Raw genomic sequence first — 17,765 nt, forward strand, 5'->3', positions numbered from 1 at the left:
GGGTCGTGCGCCCATCTCACTTAAGAGGTCGGGGGCCAGCGCTGTCCAGAGACACTTCCAGGTCACGTGGCCAGCGTGACGAAGCTGCTCTGGCGAGGCAGCACCAGCGCAGCACACGGAGATGCCGTTTACCTTCCCGCTATAAAGCAGTACCTATTTATCTACTTGCACTTAGGGGTGCTTTTGAACTGCTATGTGGGCAGGAGCTGGGACCAAAGGACGGGAGCTCACCCCCGCTGCGGGGATTCGAACTGCCGACCATGTGATCGGCAAGCCCTAGGTCCTGAGGTTTTACCCACAGCGCCACCCGCGTCCTAATTATATATATATATATATATATAAGCATTGAAAGTACTCAATTATCTGAGGTTCTGTCTCCCAGTAAGCAGCCTGCCTCCCACAATGTCCTATTTAGAAAAACTGGATTTCCTTTTTTTAAAAAAGCTCAGCAACTTTGGCTGTCCCCTCAACAGAAATCCTGGCCATGCCCATGCCCTAGGGAGACCCTTCCACTGTCAAACTGCTCTTACTGTCAGAAAGTGCTTCCTGATGTTTAGTGGGAATCTCATTTCTTTTAACTTGAAGGCATTGGTTCAGATCCCACCTCTGGAGCAAGAAAAACCACACTTGCACTATCTTCCATGTGACAGCCCTTTAGCTATCTGAAGACAGCTATCGTATCTCCTTTCAGTCTCCTCTTTTCTAGGCTAAACATACAGTGGTACCTCTGGTTACGTACTTAATTCGTTCTGGAGGTCCATTCTTAACCTGAAACTGTTCTTAACCTGAGTACCACTTTAGCTAATGGGGCCTCCTGCTGCTGCTGCACGATTTCTCGTCTCATCCTGAAGCAAAGTTCTTAACCCGAGGTACTATTTCTGGATTAGCGGGGTTTGTAACATAAGGTGTGTGTAACCCGAGGTACCACTGTCCTCAGCTCCTTCAACCCTTCCTCATAAGGCTTGGTTTCCAGACCCCTGGTGATAATCTTGGTTGCCCTCTCATCTTAATGGTCCATTGATTTCCCACCATTGAATCTCCATAGTGGGAAAAAGCTAACGATGTTGTTGTTGTTGAGCTAGGAGCCTCTTAAGAAACCAAAAGGGACAGCCCCACAACTACCTATTCTTAACTACAAGGATCAGAAAATAAGAACAGATGCAGCGTGGCCACCCTGAGCACCCCACAGAACTCCTTTTTACCACTGCCACAAGATGAGAAAAACAACAAAGCAGGCAGGGGGACCATTTTTACTTCCCCACAATAATTATATGGAGAAAAATGAGTTACACAAAACACGTTGGCTGTTGTGCAATTGGCACACCCGTCTCAAGATTTCAGCTAGCAGAACTGCCACAGACACATAACATGCCATAATTTTTTAGCATCTCTGAGGCGCAGTTACTTTCCTCTTCAAGTGGCATTTTAAACTGTATTATTCCCATGCTGGTTATTAGAAATAATGTACTAATTGTCAGTTTGTTTTTGATGGCCTGTTTTTCACTGTCACTGCAACGTTGTTAATGGAGTAGTTAATACTTGGGTTTTTTCCCCTGGTATGCGTGTTTGGATTGTAGGGCAAGCGTTGCTCATCCTCTGCATGAGTTATTCAGTAGGGCTTACTCGCATGTAAGAGGCATGCTTGTAAATAAAACCACACTAAACACAGCAGAGCTTCACTCTAAAACAGGCAGTGAATTGCAGCTGGTACTTACTACCCTAACAATTGGACTCCCAAGTAAATGTACTCGGGCTGCTGTCCAATCCTGTGCTCGCTTTCTGTGGAGTAAGTCCCATGAAACGTAAGTGATATTTATTTCCTGGGATAGCTCAGCAGGTAGAGCATGAGACCCTTAAACCCAGGATTGTTAAGAGGCCCATGTTGGGCAAAAGACTAGATAACCCTTGTGAGCCATTCAAACTCTATGATTCTATGACACATATGGCCCGGCAGCTATCCTACACATGCTTCCCCAGAATAAAAACAAATGGGCTTTATTTCCAAGTACCTTCACACAGGATTACAGTGGGATTTGCAGGGGCTCCTCGTTTGTGGAAGAGGTTTGCCTTGTGCCTTCATTATACATTTTAGGAGCCCAGCAAAAACGTTCCTCTTTAGCCAATGCCCTTTTAAAATGTGTTGGGGAGAGGGGTTTATTGGGTTCTTTTCGTTTTTATCATGTATTTTGTTTTTATATTGTGGTTTTATAACCGCCCTGAGACCTGCGGCTACAGGGCAGTCTAATCATCATCATCATTATCATTATTATAGCCGTGCTGAATCTGATCCTGCAACTATTTATTTGGAAGTGAGCTCTGTTTCATCCACACCAAGTGCTCACACTAGCACTTTTTCAAAAAGGCTTATTTGCCTCGTGAAACTCGTCACGTGAGAGGGAGTCAGGCGCCGCTTGCGAAGCGATCTCTTTATTTAGCGGCTAACATTACAAGGGGGACCTTGCGCTTGGTTCAGCAAACGGCGTCTCCTCCGATTTTGCAACGCGGCCTCTCCCTGCAAGCTCGTCTAAGATGCCTTTCCTGCGCTTTGCGGCCGAGGAGGCGAGGATCCCTCCCACCCAAGGGCGGAGAGGCTGGTTGCTCCTGCTCGGCGCGCTCCTCCTCCTCCTCGATCCTCTCCACCCCCTGCCGGTGGAACAAAATGGTTTGCTCCAAATTTCAGGGCTCCACCCCCCACCCCAAGAAAAAAACACGCACACACACAGAGAGAGGTCCAGGGGAAGCAGTTGTATGCCTCTGTGTGTGTGTGTCTGCTTTGCGTGCGCCTCGTTTCCTCCAGCGCTTCCTGGCGCACCGGGCTTTCGCCGTCCGCCGATTCGCCGAGAGGCGCATGACGGGAAGCCCGGGGTAGGGCAGTTGCGAGGAGCAGCAACAAGATCAAGTGACTGGAGGCCTCTGTCCCTGCAACATCGGATCCAGTGAGTAGCACAACATGCATTTTATTTTACTTTATTTCCACGGAGGCCAAAATCGGGGGGTTGGAACGGCGAAGTTTCCAGAGCTACCCGGCGCTTCTTGGGGTGCGTTTCATCGTCTGGGCTGTTGTGTCAGTTGCGGTGAACTTCAGCGATCCGGTGGGGCTGACATAGGTGCCACATCTCCCTGGGGCTCTGGGTGCCTGAGCACCCACAAAATTCCCCACGGAGGGGCTGGGCACCCACAAAGTTCGGTGCCAGAGCCATGCGCTCTGCATGGCGCCCACTTCCCCGGGCACCCACGGTCGCGGAGCCAAGCTGACATTCCCGGGGGCTGGTTGGTAGGTAGGGGCGGAGGGGGAGAGGAGATTGTTATTGGGGTTCCCCCCCTCCTTCCTTGCTGTTTTCTAATATCTTCCTCCTAAGGGTGAATTTGGATCAGTAGGTTTGGAAGCCAGACGAAGGCAGGATGCGATTAACCGTTATTGGCCGGCCCTGCTCTGGAAAGCAGATCTCATGGAGAACTTTGTTCTGTTTGCTTTCTTTCCGAAGGACAGTTTGGGAGGGTGAGAGGCGATTTAAACCACAGCACCTCGCATGACCTCTCAGATCTGTGAGCTAGCGTGTTTTAGAAAGAGTAGTAGAACAACCAGAAACTGTGGTAATGTCTTTAGCTGATCTTTCTCTCTCTTATAATTGTTCCTTTGCGTGACAAAATAACATGGCCTGGTCTAATTTTGGCTTGTTAGACAGGCGGTTCTCATGTACTAACAGGAACCTGATGAAAAGTAAACTGTTCTTTGTTTATCATGTGCATGTTACTGCCTGAAATGCAACTGTTCCTTTTTCTCAATTCAATGCTCAATGCTCATTTGGGGGGGGGGGACATATCAAAAACACAATAGAAATGACAGGCTAGACACAGCATCAAGATGGATTGTGATTAGTGTTGTCCGCTGTGTGTTGCTAAAACTTTCTGAAGTTCTCTCCTCTTCCTTAACTTGCTCTCTCTCTTCTCTCCCCTTCTCTGAAATCAATAAGGGTCCCTAAACTCAACAAGGCTTCCTTATGAGTAAAGTGCTCAATAGTTAAGGGACTACAGTGGTACCTCTAGTTATGAACTTAATTCGTTCTGGAGGTCCATTCTTAACCTGAAACTGTTCTTAACTAGAGGCGCGCTTTCGCTAATGCGGCCTCTTGCTGGTGCTGCGCCGCCGGCACATAATTTTTGTTCTTATCCTGGGACAAAGTTCTCAACTCGAGGTAACTCTTCCAGGTTAGCAGAGTTTGTAACCTGAGGTGTTTGTAACTCGAAGTACCACTGTAATTGAGCTGAAAGTGTAGAACGTGAAAGCAAGACACTTAGGTAGAGTATTTCAATATGCATCTCCTGAAATAAGGAAGGCTGGAACCAAATAAACTGCCAGCTCAAAAAAACAAAACAAAACCATGTCAAAGCAATCTAAGGGCAAATGCATCATCATGAAACCGTAAAATCATGGTCGTAAAACACTAAAATGCTGAACAAGTGACCATTTGTTGGCATGGGATTCTTTGCCCATGATTCAGAGGCATGCAGTAGTTGCATGGGGCCTGAGGATGGTGGAGTATTTGTTGGCAGAATTGTGCTCTTTTGTCATATTATATTATAGGAAATGGGTCACTGCTCAGTGACCCACTTGCATGTAGACATCTCCACCTTTGATCCCTGGCATCTCCGGGTTAAAAGGATCAGGTAGCAGCTGATGTGTGGAACTTCTGCCATTGCCACTCAAAGGAGACGTTTCTGGGCTGAGAGGACAAATAGTCTGAAACTTTGTGATTTGTGTGTGTGAGTGTGTGGTGGAGAGGGACTCTTCAGCTGAACTGTTCAAGATATTTCCTGCTTGGTTGTATTCATAGCTGCTCTTGCTTGTTCATCAGATAACTACAGTGTTTTGTTTTGTTTTGTTTTGTTTTGTTTTTGCCAGCCTTGGTAACTACTGTTTTCTATATGGTATTTAAACAAACACAGTAAAAGTTGTTTACAAATGCAGAAATCACAGTTGAAAGCGGGACAACTGGTTAAAAAAAATTCTCCAAAATGGTTACAAACAGCGCTTAGAGCTTTTATACAGATGCATTTTAAGCTATATTCAGTTAAGACCATAATCTGAATCACACTTGTGTGGATGTATGTAATAGCTTGCTAAATGAGGCCCTACACACCAAGGACTGGTAAAAAGCCCTTGCGGAAGAACATTTCAGTGCCCTTTACCTGTCAGTGACAAGTAATAATAATAATAATTTTATTTTTTTATATGCCACCCATCTGATTGGGTTGCCCCAGCCACTCTGATGGCTTCCAGCAAAATACAAAAAACACAATAAAACATCAAACATTTAAAACTTCCCTGTACAGAACTGCCTTCGGATGTCTTCTAAAAGCCATATGTGTGTATATATATATATATATATATATATACACACACACACACACACACATACACACACACACACACACACACACATATATATATATATATATATATATACACACACACACACACACACACATACATATATATATTTGTTCATCTGTTTGTTTATCTGATGAGTAAACCTATTGGCCGCACCAAGCAGATTCTCTTCTCTGCCCCTAAATCCTTTCCCTCTTCAGTGTGCCTCCTGGGATCCACGTCACAGCCAGTGGATTTAGATAAAAAGAAGTGTATGCATTACAGGTGAATGCTGTAAAATAGGATACAGTTGGTGTCGCAACTTCTAAGCCTGCAAATGTCCAGCATTTGGATTTGGGGCCATGTTGGCAGGGCCTGATGATGGGCGACAAAGGAATCCCGTCATCGGCTCTGCCCTTGATGGATCCAGATGTTACCTGGAAGGAAGTGGGCAGAGAACGTGGGAAAGCAGTTAATTGTGCTGCTATTGCTAATGCGTGCATCATCGCTTGATTGCAAGTTGTAAGAGCTACTAGTGAGGCATGAGTGTGTACGTGCTTACATTTCTTGGCACACAAACATGCTTATAGCTTTCTACAGTGGTACCTCTGGTTATGAACTTAATTCGTTCCGGAGGTCCGTTCTTAACCTGAAACCGTTCTTAACCTGAGGTACCACTTTAGCTAATGGGGCCTCTCGCTGCCGCCACACAATTTCTGTTCTCATCCTGAGGTAAAGTTCTTAACCCGAGGTACTACTGGGTTAGCGGAGTCTGTAACCCAAAGTGTTTGTAACCTGAGGTGTTTGTAACCTGAGGTACCACTGTATAGCTTTCCTCTTTGTTTTCCTCTGCAGATGGCAGCGTGTATTGGGCCACAGCTAAACCTAACGGCAGAAATTTGAGATCCGTAAGCAGGCCCGAGACGTGGGCGAGATCTTCCTGGGTGTGGGGAAACACACTCTCACAAGTTCAGCTTTGCAGCGTGAACTGAAGAAATGAATCTTGAAACTGCTGGGCCGACATCCTCGTCCCTGTTTTCGTGGGATTACGTTCTGTGGGAAGTCCGTCTGAAGCTAGTGGCGGCTGGCTTCTTCCTCTACTTGGGAGTGTTCCTCCTCTCACACTGCCTGTCTTCATGGCTGGTAGCCACTTACCGCTCGTTGCCAGCGAAGGAGAAAGTCTTCTGGAACCTGGCTGCTACGCGAGGCGTGTTTGGCATCCAGAGTTGTGTCGCCGGCTTGTGGGCCTTGCTTTTCGATCCGGTTTTTCAAGCCGACAAGGTCTACTCCCAGCAGGAGTGGAGCTGGTTCAACTGCCTCATAGCCTCTGGCTTCTTCCTGCTCGAAAATGTAGCTGTTCACGTTTCCAACGTTGTCTTCAGGACATTTGACTTGTTCTTAGTCGTTCACCATTTCCTTGCCTTCGGTGGCTTTTTTGGTCTGGTCACCAACATAAAGTCCGGGCACTACATCCCCTTGATGGGAATGTTGCTGGAGATGAGTACGCCTTTCACTTGCATATCGTGGATGCTTTTAAAGGTGAGATGTTGGGTGAGCAAAGGTCTAAAACATGGGTAGGCAAACTAAGGCCCGGGGGCCGGATTCGGCCCAGTCGCCTTCTAAATCCGGCCCGCGGATGGTCCAGGAATCAGCGTGTTTTTACATGAGTAGAATGTGTGCTTTTATTTAAAATGCATCTCTGGGTTATTTGTGGGGCATAGGAATTCGTTCTTTTCCCCCCATTAAAAATATGTTCCGGCCCCCAACAAGGTCTGAGGGACATTGGACCAGCCCCCTGCTGCAAAAGTTTGCCTACCCCTGGTCTAAAACCACTGTCCTGTTAATACCACCAACACAAACTGCGTTACCCTGTCTTTCGAGTGGAAGCCTTTGGGGCAAGGCAGGCCAGAGCTGTGGTGCCTCAAAAGAGCTCTGTCTGAGAAGCTTGGCCTGCCAAGGCCTGGAGGGGACAAATGAGGCCTTTAATACCTTGCTCAAATGAACACTGTCAGGTATGCATCTTTTCTGGAGAGTGGTGATCTTCAAAGGTCCAGTCTCCTGGCCAGGGGCATTTAGACAACCAACCTTTGTATGATAAAGGTCTAATATGGCGCCCAAGCTTCTAACTGAAAGCTGAAAGCTTTATGGCCTTCCTAGAAGTCTTCCCAGAAAGTGTATTTTTATAAAACAACAACAAAAACCTAGATTTTCGAACTTGTAACAGTGATCTGTTGGTTGCTCATCTGTTGACCTTCAGGCGTTTCTTTATATATAATTTGTTACCAGGTTTTTCCAAACATTTTCACAATAACCTTCCAGTCAAAATAATTGCATTGTTTCATAAGCTGACATCCCGCCCTCACCTCCACAGCGTTTTTACTCAAACGTTTTCTACTGCATTATATAATCATCGATTACAAAAAGTTTCTCTGTTACAATTAATTTATCATTTTTCGTCCGCTGCTTTTATCTCGAATCCTGCCCACGATTTCATTTGACTGCAATATATTTTTTTAATAGTCCATGAAAGGCCTCCAGTACTCTATATAAAGTTCATCATTTCTATCTCTTTAATTTCGCTGTCAGCTTTGCCATATCTGCATAGTCCATTACTTTCAAAAGCTCTTCCTCCTTTGTCTGAACCTTCTCTTCCTTCCATTTCTGTGCAAATAATATTCTAGCTGTTATTGCCAAATATAACAGTCAGGAGTTTCTTGCCTTCCTTTTCCAAAGACCGTAGCCTTGGTTTCTGAGTAATTCATCTCTAGATTTTCCATATTTACAATATTCACCAAGCTCACCTCCACATGCAGGAGAACCCCATCACTTGCACATCAAAGAACAGAAACCACCCTTGATAAAGTTGATTTTAGACTTTTCAGGCATTCTTTCTGGATGGAATTAGCTATAAACAGTGGAAAGTGACCATCGTTCAAAACCAATATGTGGTGTTGTTAGTGTAGCGCTCTCAGCTTACGAAGAAAGCAAATTCAAACTCTATTCTCGACTTTACTTGCGAAAATTCTGAACATTCTCACAAACTGAACAGCTGTTGGGAGAGAGCCAGTGTGGTGTAGTGGTTAAGAGCGGTAGTCTCGTAATCTGGGGAACTGGGTTCGCGTCTCTGCTCCTCCACCTGCAGCTGCTGGGTGACCTTGGGCTAGTCACACTTCTCTGAAGTCTCTCAGCCCCACTCACCTCACAGAGTGTTTGTTGTGGGGGAGGAAGGGAAAGGAGAATGTTAGCCACTTTGAGGCTCCTTCGGATAGTGATAAAGCGGGATATCAAATCCAAACTCCTCCTCCTCCTCCTCCTCCTCCTCCTCCTCCTCCTCTTCCTCCTCTTCTTCTTCTTCTTCTTCTGTGTTTCATTGGGATTAATTCCATTTGGGGCATTAATCTTGAGGGAAAGGCACTCTGCACCTGCTCAGGAGTACTCTCACCTATTAATCTTGTATTCCTTGCTCTACTTTTCAACTAGCGCTTCTAGTATTGGGTAGCTTGAGCATACTCAGGAATTAGAGGTTTGTGTCTCTTTTGCAGGAAATGCATGAGATCTTTTGATAAAGGGTGGTGTACAATTTGAATAAACAATAATAATAATACTGTTTTGTGTGTTACCACCCATCAAAAATTAGAGGGAATGGCATGCTGATCACAGGGTGCTATTTACAAACAAAGAAACCACGCCAGCATTCGAGTCAAAGGAACAATTAAACATTTATCTTTCTCTAGCATACTCTTTAAAGTGGTCAGGTTGTCACTTGCTTAGAAATTGTGGCATGATCTTCTTACCATATAAAGAGGGAGTGTGTACTAACAACCTATTTTCCTTTGTTGGAAATAGACATAGTCTGCAGTTTTGAAACCTGCAGCCCTGTGGAATCCAGTTTTAGCCAGGATTTATCTAGCAATCCTAAGATAAGTTAGCTTTAGGCCAGACATGGGCAAACTTGGCCCTCCAGATGTTTTGGGACTACAACTCCCATCATCCCTAGCTAACAGGACCAGTGGTCAAGGATGGTGGGAATTGTAGTCCCAAAACATCTGGCGGGCCGAGTTTGCCTATGCCTGCTTAGGCAGTTCATGGAAGGCAAGTTTTCCTTCCTTCTCTCTTCCATCTACCTGCAGCCTCTGAAAAGGTATTTTGGATAGTGTTTTCGTTTAGTTTTTTTAGGGGGCCTTAATGATGGGAGAGCATTCTTTTCTGGTCCTGGGAAGAAAGGCTGGATGCAATTTGAGTCAAACAATCCAACATGCATCTTGGACAACAGCCTATTAACAAGATAGAAAGATGCTGAGTCAAAATACAAAATGCACATGAGGACTTTGGATACATTTCCCCAAAGACCTTGGTTCAAAATATTTTCCCCCAAGGACTTTCGATAATTGCGACACATATTGGTTGAAACAGATTTGTAACGGATTCTTCTATTGTCGATTGTCCTGTTTGTGTTATTGTTTCCTTTTTGTGCGTTTCTCAGATACATCACCGCTTGTGAGAGCCAGTGCGGTGTAGTGGTTAAGAGCAGTAGACTCGTAATCTGGGGAACCGGATTCGCATCTCCGCTCCTCCACTTGCAGCTGCTGGGTGACCTTGGGCTAGTCACACTTCTCTGAAGTCTCTCAGCCCCACTCACCTCACAGAGTGTTTGTTGTGGGGGAGGAAGGGAAAGGAGAATGTTAGCTGCTTTGAGACTCCTTCGGGTAGTGATAAAGCGGGATAGCAAATCCAAACTCTTCTTCTTCTTGTGAGTCTTTCTGCTGGTTGTGTTTTGATGTAGAGAGATTTCCATCCGTGGCAGAGAACAAGAAACCTTCCTTCTGTAAAGTTCTAGAGATAAACTTGTCTTTAGTTTCAAGCCTTTTTTTGGACTTGGTTTAATGGAACCTGCTTATTCCATATTGAGGGACACAAGCCAGGGACAATCTGGTAGCAGCTCTTTCTTTAACTCACATTAAAGAGTTTAATTAAGGCAGACTCGCCCAAATGCTGACTTTGTGTTTTTGAGTAAACATTAAATTAACAGGCTCCTGCATTGGGAAGCTTAGGTGTTCACTATAAGTGCTCAAACTTCACTGCTGTGTTGGGTCTTCATGCAAAGATTTCTCCTGTGTTCTTTTCTAATACTATGGGTTATCCTTAAGATCTGTAATGTAATGAGAATACTTTTTCTGTGCAGCCTGAGCAGGAGCAGTGAACAGTGTGAATCGCTGCAGCTTGTTTTCACTTACCTCACAGTTGTGAAGAGTATTCTCAGGTGATGAAACAATTGAGAAAAAGAGGAATGAACAGGACACATACATATAGAAGAAGAAGAAGAAGAAGAAGAAGAAGAAGAAGAAGAAGAAGAAGAAGAAGAAATTATTTATACCCTGCCCATCTGGCTGAGTTTCCCCAGCCACTCTGGGCGGCTCCCAATCAAATGTTAAAAACAGTACAGCATTAAATATTAAAAACTTCCCTAAACAGGGCTGCCTTCAGATGTCTTTTAAAGATAGGATAGCTGCTTATTTCCTTCACATCTGAAGAGAGGGAGTTCCACAGGGCGGGCGCCACCACCAAGAAGGCCCTCTGTCTTGTTCCCTGTAACCTCACTTCTCGCAATGAGGGAACCGCCAGAAGGCCCTCAGCGCTGGACCTCAGTGTATGTGTGTGTGTGTGTGTATATATATATGGACAGTCCCTGGATCAAGTGTCTTTTCTTCTTTAAGTTCTCAAAGCTCTTAACTTGAGCTCAAGGTTGTCATCTGAACTGGCCAGACGTTTAACTGAGAATCCATTACAGTCCGTCCATCCTTTGAAAAATAAGATTTTAGAGCTGCCTTGCCCCCAAATGGGCAACTAGACATTCCATCCTGGCTACTGTATCCTTGGCTTAAGGAGCCATTTGGCTCCTAGCTTATAGATCAGAGTTTCTAAGACGCTGAGGAGGAACTCTTATTGGTCCTCAGAGGCACCACACCCCCTGATTGAGAAAGGTGCATGTCTTAGTATCAGCTCCTGGGAACGACCCGTATTGCTGTTCTGAGATGCCTGTCATCTTCACGTTCCAGTCATCAGTCATTGCCCAAACTTATTGCTTTCAATGCCAGCGTGTTTCTTCCTCTTGGAAGATGGCTGTTTAAAAGCCTCCTGGCATTTTAAAACAATTGACTTCCAGAAAGTTTGGTGTGTAAATATCTATACAGTAGTACCTTGCTTCTCAAACTTAATCCGTTCTGGAATTCCACTCCAAAACCAAAGCGTTCCAAAACCAAGGCATGTTTTCCCATGGAAAGTAATGCAAAACAGATTAATCCATTCCAGACTCTTAAAAACAACCCCTAAAACAGCAAATTAATTTGAATTTTACTATCTAACGAGACCATTGATCCATAAAATGAAAGCAATAATCAATGTACTGTATAATAAAATAAAAAACTATAAAATAAATAAGACAGTATTGTAGATGATAAAAATGTAAATTAGTTTTTTTTTCCTTACCTGCACTGATGATAGTCATTGTTTGGATGGGAGGCTTTTATCCATTTCCGCAGCCACACAATCAATCAATCAGTAGCTGAACTGGGTTCCACACAGTCACAAAAATAAATTAACCAAAAAAAGCCTCAAAAACAAAAACGCAAAATAAATGCACCAAACTTAATCCTTTCCGGAAGTCCGTTTGACTTCCGAAATGTTCGAAAACCAAGGCGCAGCTTCTGATTGGTGCAGGTGCCCCGGGAACAAAAGCCGACAGCCTCATCGGACGTTCGGCTTCCGAAGTCACTTAATTCCGGGTTTTCGGTGTTTGGGAACCGAGGCAAACTGGCAAACTTTGCGCATGTTCTTGGTGGTGTTATTTGAGGTGAAATGTGTTCTGAATAGAACTCCCATGAAAAATATGTGCTATATATAGAGTCTTTAACTTTTGATTTTCTTCTTTTCCAGGTCGGCTTGGCAAAGACTTCCTTTTGGAAGGCAAACCAGTGGCTGATGATCCACATGTTCCATTGCCGCATGATTCTTACCTACCACATGTGGTGGGTGTGTATTTCTAACTGGAACGCTGTTGTGGAGAACCTGGGCCTCCTGCATTTTGCTGTCGTCTTCACAGGGATGAGCGCCGTCACCGTAATACTTAACCCCTACTGGACATACAAAAAGACTCAGCAGCTCCTCTGCCCCGTGGACTGGAACTTTGCCAATAGAGCAATGGAAAACGGCTCATCCCCAAAACCCAACGGGGACGTGTTGCAGAAGAAAGGGTTGTGACGGCGACATTATTAGGCCTCTTCGGGAACCGATATAAAAAAAAAAGGGCAGGTGGAGGTAGCTCGGGTAGGCAGGATCGCGAAGCTTCAGTTTTTTTGAGTTAAGGGACCTGAAACGTATTTATTACTAGTCTGCAGTTTTCTTATCAGTATTCTTAATCAAATAACTGTGACGTTGCAAATTTGGTTTAAATATCTGTGTTGCACACCTGCATACTTCAAGAAATGTAGAAGAGAGAACTGAATACGAGAAAAAGCAGGAGATGAGTTGGCTGTGATCCAGTTTTGGGAACCAGCCTTCCATTTCTTAGAGCTGCCGCAAACACATTCACCAGATCACTGTCCAGAATACTATTCTGGTTGTCTCCAGAATGTCACCAGGGACAGGTGGTGTTTCCAGATGGACCCCCATCTTTCTAGACTCGCTCTCAGTTTTACATAGACATGCTGAGCTCTCTTCATTAGTCGGTGCTCATAGCCTTAAACCCCCGCTTGCAAATAGTGTTGAACGTTAACCTAGTGTATTTTTTTAAAAAAATAATAGAGGTGTAGAGCAGGTGGAGCAATGTGATTTGCACGCAGTCGACACCAGAAAAGTGCAAGAGGCAACACTAGTGCAAAGAGAACTGCTGGGCAACTCTAGAATAGCCAGATCATCAAAACAGAGGTAGTTTGATGATTCAGAATGCCAGGGTTGGTCTTACAGGTTTCGTTCCTTATGGCACCGTACATGCACAAACATGCCCCTTTTGCCTCTTGCAGTCAGTGAGTTTAATTGCCTCCGAGATGCAGAATCACCTTTTTGTAGCATGAACCAGCCCCCCCCCAACCTGGAGACTTCCGGATCTTTTGGGTTCCCAACTCACTAATGATGGTGAGAGTTTTAGTCTAAAATATCTGAGGGTAGGCTGCTGCAAACCTTTGGCACCTCTTTCAGAACAGTCCTGACCCCTATTTTACACTGCACTTTGGGGGCGGTATGTGTGTAGCCTGAGTGGAGGCCCCTCTGTGCTCAGGCCACAAGGCTGCTGGCACCCCTGCCTGTGGAAAGCCCCCCTAATGGAACAGGGCTGAGCCAGTCCTTCTGAGCTGGTCTCGCTGCCATTTGGACAACCGCGTCAGCCCTGCTGCTGTCCTTGCTGCTGTCCCAGCCTGGAGCTGATGCAGGGATTGGCCCGATCTTTGTGCCTCTGCTTCTGTTGCTGCCATGACCAGCTGGGCTCAGAGGGATCAGTAGCTCCACTGCACCCCAGAGAGGTTTTAGATTTCATCTTTTAAAACGTGTGTCACATTTAACAGACAGGGGCAGAGAGCAGATTTTGGATCTCTTGAGCAGTTTCCAATAGCTCCCCAACTGGTTGCTAGGAATTTAGCGATGAATAGTACAGTGCAGGCATCCCCAAACTCGGCCCTCCAGATGTTTTGGGACTACAGTTCCCATCATCCCTGACCACTGGTTCTGTTAGCTAGGGATGATGGGAGTTGTAGTCCCAAAAACATCTGGAGGGCCGAGTTTGGGGGTGCCTGCTCTAGTGGGTGAACTTGCCCTACAGGGCTCACTTAATTAGTACTGCCTTAACTGCTAAAAGACCCTGAGTGTTTGCCCTTTGCTTCGTAAATTTAAACTATAGTTAAAAGGCTATATATATATTAAAAATCCTATTTATAAGGTCAGACCTCTATCCTTCTCAGCCCTATCCCCTTCACGTGTCGGGTATTAAGATGCTTCTGAAAAGGTACCAACAGTTTTTGAAAGGTCCAAGAGGAAAGTCGTCCTTTTAACTTTTCCCAGTGTTAATGTTGTAAATCGCTTTGTTTTTTTAAAAGAAGTTGCAGGAAACTTGTTCAAAGAATCCGTATTCCAGCAGAAAGTTGTGGAACGCTGACACCTGGTGGCCATTGCGATGTATAGTTCGCTTGTTTTGACAAGCAGAATATATTCAATCAGCAAAGGATATAATTGCATGGAGGCAGTTTACCTAAGCTTGCCTGTGAGTTACGTCTGACTGAACTCAGTGGGACTTACGTCTGAGTAGACAGGATTGCACTGAAAGCATGCTTGTTCGTTTGTTTTTATTTATTTTGAGTGCATAATTCTTCCTGCTGTGTAGCTTTGCATTCCAACCTGTGGTGCAGAGGTGTAAGGGAAACGAGGTTTTTCCATTCACTAATGCATACTGATGGAACTGCTGGCGGAAAATTAGCATGATGAAGGACATGTTAAATGCAGGGTTTTTTCCTCCCTCTCTTCTGATCCCTCTTCCCTTGGTAAATAGACATTAATGTACAGTTGTGAAGGTCCAGTACAGAGGAATTACACCCAGGGTAATGTGCATTTGTCCTGGCATGTACTTGGGTGGAGTAATAGCAGTGAGGGAGCACATTTTGGTAGCATAAATGCAACTATAGAAAATTAGCATTGGAAACTCAAAGCATGGTGATTAATAGCAATATTCCATCCATTGATAGATGGGAGTATCTGTTCACAGAAGTCTTCCCAGGGTTAAAAGGGTCCTTTTGCGATCAGAGGAGAAACTTTGGATCCAACACACAATATATTGTTCTTGTTTAAAGGTACCTGTTACCTTCTACTGTTGCAATGTCACAGCAAGATATGAAACCCCAGGACATAAGCCGATGGAACTGAATAATTTTGTCGGTGGTTCTCGTTGAGCTCTGTGAGGCAAAGCGAACATGTCAAAATCGTTCTTTTTGTAGGCCGCCTTTCCGTAGTTAAAACCGTGCTCGAGGCGGCTTACAAAACTGGGAGAGGTTTACATAACTGTATGACGAAAACAGGCGTAAATAATAAATGAAACACATCCAAAAGTACACAACCAAATGGAACAATTTCCCCATAAACCGTAGCACAGTGGAACCTTGGTTCTTGAACGCCTTGGTACTCGAACATTTCGGCTCGTGAGCGCTGAAAACCAGAAGTATTGTAACTCCTTAGAAATATTCTGATACGAACAGATGAGGATCGGTGTGCCCTTTGTGTAACCTTGTTTTTATTTGTATGTGAAAGCTTATACAAAAGGGCTGTTCCAGTGGAGAGGGAGGCTGGTCTAAGTCAAGGTGACGCACTTCTGAAACCTTGTGGCAATGAAGATTCCTCCCTCCCCCTTCATTCAGTGGTCTAGTGCTGAGGTTTTCAACCTTTTTGAGTCCACAGCTCCCTTGATCAACTACATTTTTTCTGCAGCACCCCTGTAGGGGCCCGGGGGCCCAGTTGTGTCACCCCTTGCAGGGCTGGCAGCCTCTCAACCCTCTTTGAACACCCTCCCTTGTGGGGTGTTTCCTTGGCCTCCTCTCCTCTTACCTCTCCTTGGGAGTCCTCCGGGCAGCCACAGCTACCGCCCCTGGTCTCTGAGCTGCCCCCCACCTCCTCACAACGGTCCCACAGGGGTCTGGGATTTGTTTGCCCATTCCCAACAGCAAGGGCTGGCAGACCGGCTGGTTGGGCTCCCTCACCCACTTGCTTGCTTACTCTGAGGCCTCCTCAACTCCTGGCGACCAGCACCCCTTGGTCAGCACCAGGGACGCCATTCGCCTGGGGGACTTGTAGCCAGGGCTGCTGCAACAAACAGCTGCTCGTGCCTTTGGAAGGCAGAGACTCCAGAGGGCCTCAGAGGAAGGGAGGGAAGGACAGAGGCCAGTGTTGCCCGCAGCACCCCTGATCATCATTCAAGGCACCCCAGGGTGCCATGGCACACTGAAAACCACTGGTCTGGTGAACTAAGAAGTATATTTTGTCACAGAACCTTGGCCTAATTGTTTTTCTTAGAACTCCCAAGGTGGTTTTCAGCTGCAGCATTACACACACACACACACACACACACACAGAGTCCAGAAGATGTGCAATGTTACATTTTGGAATATAATCCCCTTGCAGCTTTTGAAAATGAGTTAACAAGTTCGCTTTACTAGTCTGCTTCTGATCAGAAGTTCGGTTTCTTGTTTCCCCCAGAGATCATCTTCTCTGCGTCTAAAAAGGGGAAGTAGGTGAAATAAACCTGAAAGGGCTTATCTTCAGTATGAGCTTACCTCAGACAAGAGCTGATCTGAATTCAACTTGGCCCACAGCCTGTTTACACAGAGCTGGGCAGGTGGTGGGAAATTTGGGGAATGGACGCTTCCGTGGTTCAAGCTGTGCAGAATCAAAAGTCGGCAAAAGTTTTCGTCATGCAAAATATGTAGCAGCAGAAATCTTGAGTTTAACCCTGTACCTCTTCCACTGTTGGCTGAGGTGGCTGCATTCACACGTCCTCATTCCCTCGATCCGTTCTGCCTGCTGCCGAAATGTCACTCTCAGCCCCAGCTGAGCCCATTTTCTCCCTAGTTCAATAGCATTTTCCCTTGGTGCAGTTCTGCAAACCTGCAATAGCCGTCTCTTTGCAGAACTCTGCATTTTTTTCTCAAAGGTCTTAAATTACTGAAAAGTGAGTGTGGGGAGAAAAAAAAACAGACTGAGGACAGAGATCCTTCTGGAAGCTAGCTGCCTATTGTGCATATACAGGTTCTGATTCTCGTTTTAGCAGAACCAGGTTCCGCGTGGCTTCGTGCTTTAAGGGGATCAAATCCTTTCTTTTCCTCCATGCGTGTTCTTTTCCGTAAATGTTCCCTGGCAGTTCCAAATAGTTTTTCTCCCTGCAGGAGGGGCTGCAAAACAGGAAGGCCATTTGGCATAGAGGACAAAATTGCCGTAAGAAGGCATTTGGCAGGAGGAAATAGGGCAGTTCAGGGGAGGCTAAGTGCCACCCGTCTGTTCAGTTCTGCCTTGGATTTCTGTTATGTTGCCAGGTTTGTTTCCCAGTATAATGTCAGTGCTGCAGAGATGGGACCAAGACATGTAAGCCAACACCATGCCTACTTGCACTTTTATAGTTTAACATGAGTCTTGAACTTGGGAGGAGGCGGTAGGACTGAATAGAGGCAACTGTTCTGTCTTATGTCCTCGAACTGTAATAAAGAGGGGGCTTAGTCTCTGTCTCCCCCCATCAGTTACTATCTGCCACATGCAACTGGTGTGTGATCCCTATTTTTTAAAAAAATGTTTCTAATTGTATAATAAAGAGTGTTTTATATACTAAGCGGTGTGATTCCTCCTTCCCCCACCCCCATCTCTGCACTAGTGG

The 17,765-nt window shown here is 45.4% G+C and overlaps 1 protein-coding gene across 1 annotated transcript; it reads left to right on the forward strand.

Moving 5' to 3' along the window:
* The first annotated feature begins 2,664 nt into the window (after positions 1 to 2,664).
* Positions 2,665 to 17,716, forward strand: CLN8 (CLN8 transmembrane ER and ERGIC protein). The gene is made up of 3 exons (XM_053380812.1): positions 2,665 to 2,936; positions 6,227 to 6,910; positions 12,305 to 17,716. Exons 2-3 carry the CDS (start codon positions 6,368 to 6,370, stop codon positions 12,626 to 12,628), a joined length of 867 nt encoding a protein of 288 aa, XP_053236787.1. The 5' UTR covers positions 2,665 to 2,936; positions 6,227 to 6,367; the 3' UTR covers positions 12,629 to 17,716.
* Positions 17,717 to 17,765: the final 49 nt, after the last annotated feature.

The sequence above is a fragment of the Podarcis raffonei genome, chromosome 3 (genome assembly GCF_027172205.1).
Source record: "Podarcis raffonei isolate rPodRaf1 chromosome 3, rPodRaf1.pri, whole genome shotgun sequence".
NCBI lineage: Eukaryota > Metazoa > Chordata > Lepidosauria > Squamata > Lacertidae > Podarcis > Podarcis raffonei.

What these genes read in the sequence shown, in the direction of transcription:
- CLN8 (XM_053380812.1), top strand. Translation starts at nt 6,368, where the DNA reads ATGAATCTTGAAACTGCTGGGCCGACATCCTCGTCCCTGTTTTCGTGG. An exon ending in TATCGTGGATGCTTTTAAAG is followed by an intron (nt 6,911 to 12,304) that starts GTGAGATGTTGG and finishes CTTCTTTTCCAG; the next exon opens with GTCGGCTTGGCAAAGACTTC.